At 46.4% G+C, this 8,732-nt stretch overlaps 2 protein-coding genes across 2 annotated transcripts; one reads left to right on the forward strand and one right to left on the reverse strand.

The window, feature by feature from the left end:
* Positions 1-825: 825 nt before the first annotated feature.
* Positions 826-6,673, reverse strand: NDUFA1 (NADH:ubiquinone oxidoreductase subunit A1). Its single transcript, XM_033200971.1, has 3 exons — positions 6,418-6,673; positions 5,035-5,124; positions 826-981 (listed from the first exon to the last, which is right to left on the reverse strand). Exons 1-3 carry the CDS (start codon positions 6,517-6,519, stop codon positions 961-963), a joined length of 213 nt encoding a protein of 70 aa, XP_033056862.1. The 5' UTR covers positions 6,520-6,673; the 3' UTR covers positions 826-960.
* Positions 6,609-7,904, forward strand: RNF113A (ring finger protein 113A). Its single transcript, XM_033200969.1, has one exon. It carries the CDS (start codon positions 6,817-6,819, stop codon positions 7,846-7,848), a length of 1,032 nt encoding a protein of 343 aa, XP_033056860.1. The 5' UTR covers positions 6,609-6,816; the 3' UTR covers positions 7,849-7,904.
* Positions 7,905-8,732: the final 828 nt, after the last annotated feature.

The following is an 8,732-nucleotide window of genomic DNA, read 5'->3' on the forward strand; positions in this document are numbered from 1 at the left end:
GTAATCCCAGCACTTTGAGAGACCGAGGCAGGTGGATCATAGGGTCAGGAGTTCAAGACCAGCCTGACCAACATGGTGAAACCCCGTCTTTACTGAAAATACAAAAATTAGCCAGGTGCAGTGGCAGGTGCCTGTAATCCCAGCTACTCAGGAGGCTGAGGCAGGAGAATCACTTGAACTTGGGAGGTGGAGATTGCAATGAGCCGAGATTGAGCCACTGCACTCCAGCCTGGGCAAGAGAGCAAGAGTCTGTCTAAAAAACAAATAGGCCGGGCGCGGTGGCTCAAGCCTGTAATCCCAACACTTTGGGAGGCCGAGACGGGCGGATCACGAGGTCACAAGATCAAGACCATCCTGGCTAACACGGTGAAACCCCGTCTCTACTAAAAAATACAAAAAACTAGCCGGGCGAGGTGGCAGGCGCCTGTAGTCCCAGCTACTCGGGAGGCTGAGGCAGGAGAATGGCGTGAACCTGGGAGGCGGAGCTTGCAGTGAGCTGAGATCCGGCCACTGCACTCCAGCCTGGGCGACAGAGCGAGACTCCATCTCAAAAATAAATAAATAAATAAATACACACATACATACATACATAAAAAATAAAAAATAAATAAAGTTAAATAAAATATACTAGTGTCTACTACAGTAGTAGCAACTACAATTTATGAAGTATTAGGTGCTAGGCACAGAGACAGATGCTTGATGTACATTATGGATGTACATTATGTCTGTACAAGCCTCACAATTGCCTTCCAGTTTTTTTTCAGTGATAAAGATTACATTGGGTAGATTGCTTGATTTTGTGTAACATATTTAAAAAAAAAGAAATGCATTTTTTTCATTTTATTTTTATTAAGCACTACATAACACATTGCATGTTACATAATACACTGTATAACCCTTCTAGCAGGGGTAGATGGCCATAACTGAGTTACTTTTTTCATCAATCAGGAAAATGCTTCCTTAATCAATGTTCTCCAAACCCTGAAAAACAGTTTAAAAAGGAGAATGTGACAAGTCTGTTCCCATCAAAGACATGCCATGTACTTTTATTTCCAGTGTCACTAAATGGCATTTTGTTATTAAAAAGAGTGCTTCCACATCCCACATTTCTCTAACTGCAACAATACATTGGATTAAATTTTATAATCACTAAAGAATAACTTGTAATGATTTCTAGTTTTCATTTTCTGACAGCAGCATATTGCTTTATAGTAAACAAACCTTCCCCCACCCCCAATCAGAACTAAAGTCAAGCAACTCCTTACCACCTGGATCCTTTCTTTTTTTTTTTTTTGAGATGGAGTCTCGCTCCCATCACACAGGCTGGAGTGCAGTGACGCGATCTCGCCTCACTGCAACCTCCACCTCCTGGGTTCAAGTGATTCTCCTTCCTCAGCCTCCCAAGTAGCTGGGATTAAAGGCGTGCGCCACCATGCCCAGCTGATTTTTTGTATTTTTAGTAGAGAAGGGGTTTCGCCATGTTGGCCAGGCTGATCTCGAACTCCTGACCTCAGGTGATCCACCTGCCTCGGCCTCCCAAAGTGCTAGGATTACAGGCGTGAGTCACTGTGCCCAGCCTCCACCTGGATCCTTTTACAAAGCACCTCAATGAGTCAGAGGACAAGGTAAAATCTGTTTTAAAAAATAACAGCCAACATGAGATAGATACTATTATTCTCATTCCATTTTTTTACAAACGAGGAAATGGAGGCTCAGAGAGGTTAAAAGTCACCTGCTTAAGTCCATAAGGAATTAGCAGAGCCAGAATTCAAGTCCAGGGACCCCAACTCCAGAACCCTCTCCGACAAGCACTACACTATCTATTCAAAATACCTACTGGATCTCACTAAGTTGACAACCAAATACTTCAGAAGCTATAAATTAAAAGATGAGGCCGGGCACGGTGGCTCATGCCTGTAACCCCAGCACTCTGGCAGGCCGAGGCGGGTGGATCACGAGGTCAGGAGTTCAAGACCAGCTTGGCCAAGATGGTGAAACCCCGTCTCTACTAAAAGTACAAAAATTACAGCGTGCCTGTAATCCCAGCTACTCGGGAGGCTGAGGCAGGAGAATCGCTTAAACCTGGGGGGTGGAGCTTGCAGTGTGCCGAGCTCGTGCCACTGCACTCCAGCCTGGGCAACAGAGCAAGACTTTGTCTCAAAAAAAAAAAAAAAAAGACTAATCAGTGATGACACCTCTTCTAGGTATTAAAAGGTATTAAGGCCAGGCGCGGTGACTCAAGCCTGTAATCCCAGCACTTTGGGAGGCCGAGATGGGCGGATCACGAGGTCAGGAGATCGAGACCATCCTGGCTAACACGGTGAAACCCCATCTCTACTAAAAAATACAAAAAACTAGCCGGGCGTGGTGGCAGGCGCTGTAGTCCCAGCTACTCGGGAGGCTGAGGCAGGAGATGGCGTGAACCTGGGAGGCGGAGCTTGCAGCGAGCTGAGATCCGGCCACTGCACTCAGCCCGGGCGACAGAGCAAGACTCCGTCTCAAAAAAAAAAAAAAAAAAAAAGGTATTAAATAACATAGTCCAGGTATTGGTTTACTATTACAGGAAGAACTGCCTTAAGAGAAGTTAAAATTGCATCTTCTTGGAGCCATCTCTTAGAAATCCTAATTCTGTCTCACATGCCAGTGATTCTGATGGTTATTCTTAGACCATACTTTGAGAAATATGGCTCCAGATAAGTAGATATCTATTATCATGTGCATTAGATTAGATTCTCAACTACCCCTCCACTGAGAGGCGTATCACCCAGGTTGAGTCCCTATAATATTATTTAATCACTCTGACCCTTGTCTATAAAATGGAAATACTATTTACTTAGGTTTGCTGTGAGGAATAAATGAGCAAGGAGAAAATATTAAAAAGTAAACATTTTGGCTGGGCATGGTGGCTCACGCCTGTAATCCTAGCACTTTGGGAGGCCGAGGTGGGCGGATCACGAGGTCAGGAGATCAAGACCATCCTGGCTAACACGGTGAAACTCCGTCTCTACCAAAAATACAAAAAATTAGCCGGGCGTGGTGGTGCGCGCCTGTAGTCCCAACTACTCGGAGGCTGAGGCAGGAGAATGGCGTGAACTCGGGAGGCAGAGCTCGCAGTGAGCCGAGATCGCACCACTGCACTCCAGCATGGGCGACAAAGTGAGACTCTGTCTTGGAAAAAAAAAAAAAAAAAAAGTAAACATTTTAAAAGAATTATGAGAATGAACTACTCTTACAAAATATAAAAACGTACTATCAGGGCCAGGAATAGGGGCTCACGCCTGTAATCCTAACACTTTGGGAGGCTGAGGTGGTGGATCACTTGAGGTCAGGAGTTAGGAAACCTGCCTGGCCAACATGGTGAAACTCCGTCTCTACCAAAAATACAAAAAAAAAAAAAAATTAGCTGGCATGGTGGTGGATGCCTGTAATCCCAGCTACTCAGGAGGCTGAGGCACAAGAATCGCTTGAACCTGGCAGGTGGGGGTTGCAGTGAGCCAAGATTGCACCACTGCACTCCAGACTAGGTGACAGAGTGAGACCTTGTCTCAAAAAAAAACAAAAACAAAAACATACGATTAGGTTGAACCTTATGAAAATGCTACTGCTTGATCGCTTTTGACCAACAAAAATGGCAATGCCATAACTGAATCAAATATAAAATTATATTGGCCGGGCGCGGTGGCTCAAGCCTGTAATCCCAGCACTTTGGGAGGCCGAGACGGGCGGATCACAAGGTCAGGAGATCGAGACCATCCTGGCTAACACGGTGAAACCCTGTCTCTACTAAAAATACAAAAATTAGCCAGGCGAGGTGGCGGGCGCCTGTAGTCCCAGCTGCTCGGGAGGCTGAGGCAGGAGAATGGCGTAAACCCGGGAGGCAGAGCTTGCAGTGAGCTGAGATCTGGCCACTGCACTCCAGTCCGGGCGACAGAGCGAGACTCCGCCTCAAAAAAAATATATATATATATATATATAAAATATAGTAATTCTTTTTAATGAGGTATTGTTGCAGGAACAGGCAGACCTAGAGTACAGAAAAGCACATCTGTGAAAGAGGCCTATGTGTATATGGAAATTTAGTATACCAGAGTGGTATTACAAATAAAAATGAACTGGGTGTTTGGTGGGTTTTTTTTTTTTTTTGAGACAGGCTCTCATTCTCTCACCCAGGCTGGCGTGCAGTGGTACGATCCTACCACACTACAGCCTTGAACCCCTGGGCTCAGGCTATCCTCCTGCCTCAGCCTTCTGAGTAGCTAGGACTACTAAATTGTTCTATAAATGGGTAATTGCGATAATTAGCTACCTCTTGAAAAAAAGTAAAGTTAATCCTCCCTTCACATTATACTCCAAAATGACCTGTAGATGGGACCAAATAACTAATTTTTTAAAAAGAAACTAACAATATTAGGAGAAATTACTTTTTAAAACTATTTTTATGAGCCAGGTATGGCACACTTGTAGTCCCAGCTCCTTTGAAGGCTGAGGCAACATCACTTGAGCCTATGAGTTTGAGGCAAGCCAGGGCAACACAGCAAGACTGTCTCTATTTTTTTTTTTTTTAACGTATTTTTATAACCTTAGGTAAAAAGGCCTTTGTACGGGAGACATAAAAACTCAGAATCCAGAACAACAAAACATGATAAATTGAATATCAAAATTTAAAACTACCTGATGAAAAACATCATAAAGTGAAAAGACAAACAGCAGACTGGGAAAAACGTTTGTCATATATAAAACAGACAAAAAATTAAAGTCTAGAATATATAAAGAACTATAGATTGAAAAGAAAAAAGACAAAACAATAGAATAGGCAAAGGATATAGGCAACAATCCACAGAATAAGAAATATATGGCAGTAAGAAAAACTAAAAAAAATAAGAAACATAAAAGATTAAATATGTAAAAAGATGCCAACCTCACTAGTAGATAAGAAAATGCTAATTATATATTAGCACTGTATGACCCTTGGCAAGGCATTACCAGAACCCACCTCAACCCTGGCAGAAGGCTGGCATCAGAGTGGCTTCTTACCTTTGACACATAGTAACGATTAATTCCAGAGATGCGCCTATCTCTTTCTATCAGTTTCCAGTGATACCCAAGATGAGCAATCCTTTTTTCCTTCAAATAAGAGACAATTATTGTTGCAGTTTATAAAAGTGAGTGACCCAATTGATGGATATTACAATTTTTAGAAGGGACATTCTAAAGAAATGGAATCATCATTCAAATAAAAATGCAAATTAGTAGTACAAGAACAGAATCTCCTAAATGAAATCAGACCACTAAACTTTAGGATTAAGTTGGTGACCGTGACTTCTTACACTATTTTAACCAACATGAATTTTTTTCCTTTTTAAAAAAAAGAAAAAAAGAAGAAGAAATATCTAGTTGTTGCCTTTTGGGACACTAAGAAACAACAGCTGTAGATCACACGTGGACAATCACAAATTCAAAAAGTAAATAAACTTATACTCTGTACTCTAGAGATGATGTGAAGGGCTAAGAGGGGAAAATGAATCCTGATGTAAAAAACAAGACCTTGCAGTAAATTCCTAAACGCTTGCAAGAAAAAGTGGGGAATAAAAAAGTCAAGGGTGGCCGGGAGCGGCGGCTCACGCCTGTAATCCCAGCACTTTGGGAGGTCAAGGCGGGTGGATCACCTGAGGTCAGAAGTTCGAGACCAGCCTCGCCCGCCAACATGATGAAACCCCGTCTCTACCAAAATAAATAAATAAACAGCCGGGCGTGGTCCCGGCTACTCAGGAGGGTGCGACAGGAAAATCTCTCTCTCTTTTTTTTTTTTTTGAGACGGAGTTTCGCTCTTGTTGTCCAGGCTGGAGTGCAGTGTCGCGATCTCGGCTCACTGCAACCTCCGCCTCCTGGGTTCAAGCGATTCTCCTGCCTCAGCCTCCCGAGTAGCTGGGATTACAGGCATGCGCCACCACGCCCGGCTAATTTTGTATTTTAGTAGAGACAGGGTTTCTCCATGTTGGTCAGGCTGGTATCGAACTCCCGACCTCAGGTGATCCGCCCGCCTCGGTCTCCCAAAGTGCTGGGATTACAGGGGTGAGCCACCGCGCCCAGCCAGGAGAATCTCTTGAACCCGGAAGGCGGAGGTTGCAGTGAGCGATTCTCATGCTTGAACCACCTCTTCTAATCTACCTTTCCGGCCCCCGCGTCGCTACTCTGCCCTAAGGCCCACTTTGATATACCCAGAAACGCTGTTTTTCACTAGAGCAGGATGTGGTTTCTACCGCGCTTCGTTTCGCAAGCCTCGGCTTCTAGGCAACCGGAAGAAAGCAGAGGGCCGGCCTCGGAGAGAGGGTCCGCAGGCTGACTGCCTCTCTGCCCACCACCCTTTTCGGAAATCAGCCCGTGGAGTCGGCCCCCGGGCCCAGGAAGCCGCCTTACCTTGCCCCCGTTAGTGAACCTCTGGATGTACGCAGTAGCCAGTCCTGGAATAAACAAGCACACGCCCATGACGGCGAGTCCGGGGAGTACCTCGAACCACATCTCTGCCCCGTTACCTAGGCCAAAACCCTACTTCTGGGTCCTAGAAAGGTGACCGGGATCGGCTTCCTTCCCATTAAGCCCCGCGGCCGCCCGCGAGCGGGGCGGTGCCACGTACGGCTCCGGAGGAAGCGACGGAATCTGCCAGGGCTCAAGAGAGGCTGGCGCTCGCGCTCTCGCAGTTCTCTTCCGTCAGTGTCTTTTGCTTCAACTCCCGGCGGAGCGCGCGACGTGGAGTGACGTGCAGAGGCCAAGTGCAACCCAGGCAGCCACGGCCGTTTCGGAGCTCGGGACTCTAAAATGGCAGAGCAGTTTTCTCCAGGGAAGACGGCGGATCAGGTGTGCACCTTCCTTTTCAAAAAGCCTGGGCGGAAAGGGGCTGCTGGACGCAGAAAGCGCCCGGCCTGCGACCCAGAGCCCGGAGACAGCGGCAGCAGTAGCGACGAAGGCTGCACTGTGGTTCGACCGGAAAAGAAGCGGGCGACCCACAATCCAATGATACAGAAGACTCGTGACAGTGGTAAACAGAAGGCAGCTTACGGCGACTTGAGCAGCGAGGAGGAGGAGGCAAATGAGCCCGAGAGTCTCGGCGTGGTTTATAAATCCACCCGCTCCGCGAAACCCGTGGGACCAGAGGATATGGGGGCGACAGCTGTCTATGAGCTGGACACAGAGAAAGAGCGCGATGCACAAGCCATCTTTGAGCGCAGCCAGAAGATCCAGGAGGAGCTGAGGGGCAAGGAGGATGACAAGATCTATCGGGGAATCAACAATTATCAGAAATACATGAAGCCCAAGGATACGTCTATGGGCAATGCCTCTTCCGGGATGGTGAGGAAGGGCCCCATCCGAGCGCCCGAGCATCTACGTGCCACCGTGCGCTGGGATTACCAGCCCGACATCTGTAAGGACTACAAAGAGACTGGCTTCTGCGGCTTCGGAGACAGCTGCAAATTCCTCCATGACCGTTCAGATTACAAGCATGGGTGGCAGATCGAACGTGAGCTTGATGAGGGTCGCTATGGTGTCTATGAGGATGAAAACTATGAAGTGGGAAGCGATGATGAGGAAATACCATTCAAGTGTTTCATCTGTCGCCAGAGCTTCCAAAACCCAGTTGTCACCAAGTGCAGGCATTATTTCTGCGAGAGCTGTGCACTGCAGCATTTCCGCACCACCCCGCGCTGCTATGTCTGTGACCAGCAGACCAATGGCGTCTTCAATCCAGCGAAAGAATTGATTGCTAAACTAGAGAAGCATCGAGCTACAGGAGAGGGTGGTGCTTCCGACTTGCCAGAAGACCCCGATGAGGATCCAATTCCCATTACTTAGGTTTCTGATAATTCTTAAATTAAAAAATAAATATTTTGTTCTTTTGGAAGTCTTAATTCGTGTCCTTCTTTGTAGAGACAGTGACAGAGAAGGCGGGTGGTGAAGTAGGGTCCCGGATTAAAAACCTCAAGGTAGGTATAATCAGGATTTTTAGCCCTAGGATAACCATTTTGCCCGTGTTTCTTTTCAGAACACTTTGGCATCAATTATAGGGGTGGAGTAGTTTGAGAAAAGAGCTATAATTTGCTCGAAGTAGCCAAAGCTATGATGAAAGAAAGAACTCTGAGCCTGTTTATTATATCACATTTCTATATCACTTAATAGTTTACAAAGTACTTTCATGCATTCTTTCTCTTGGGAGCCTGTACTACAAAATATACCGGAGCCAAGGTGTGGGAGAGAGGGGTTGCATTTGGGGAACTGATAGCTAGTACCACAGGCTTCACATATGGGAAATGTTCCTTGCTGTCTTGGTTTGTTTATTTATTTATTTATTTATTTTTGAGACAGAGTCTCGCTCTGTTGTCCAGGCTGGAGTGCAATGGCACGATCTCAGCTCACTGCAACCTCCGCCTCCCGGGTTCAAGCGATTCCCCTGCCTCAGCCTCCCGTGTAGCTGAGACTACAGGCGCGTGCCACCACGCCCAGCTAATTTTTTTTTTTTGTATTTTTAGTAGAGACGGGGTTTCACCATATTAGCCAGGATGGTCTCGATCGCCTGAACTCGTGATCTGCCCACCTCAGCATCCACCCGCCTAGGCCTCCCAAAGTGCTGGGATCACAGGTGTGAGCCACCGCACCCTGCCCCCTTGCTGTCTTGGAAGCAGCTATAGTTAACCCCCTCTTCCATGGATGATGAAAGTATCTGTGCTCAGCTATCCAGT

The sequence above is a fragment of the Trachypithecus francoisi genome, unplaced genomic scaffold (genome assembly GCF_009764315.1).
Source record: "Trachypithecus francoisi isolate TF-2019V2 unplaced genomic scaffold, Tfra_2.0 Lachesis_group6, whole genome shotgun sequence".
NCBI lineage: Eukaryota > Metazoa > Chordata > Mammalia > Primates > Cercopithecidae > Trachypithecus > Trachypithecus francoisi.

Excerpts from the sequence above, each read along its gene's own strand:
- NDUFA1 (XM_033200971.1), bottom strand. The coding sequence starts at position 6,519 with ATGTGGTTCGAGGTACTCCCCGGACTCGCCGTCATGGGCGTGTGCTTG. Across the intron at positions 5,125-6,417 it reads GGTTCACTAACGGGGGCAAG|GAAAAAAGGATTGCTCATCT; the intron begins GTAAGGCGGCTT and ends TCTTATTTGAAG. Across the intron at positions 982-5,034 it reads ATCGTTACTATGTGTCAAAG|GGTTTGGAGAACATTGATTA; the intron begins GTAAGAAGCCAC and ends ACTGTTTTTCAG.
- RNF113A (XM_033200969.1), top strand. The coding sequence starts at position 6,817 with ATGGCAGAGCAGTTTTCTCCAGGGAAGACGGCGGATCAGGTGTGCACC.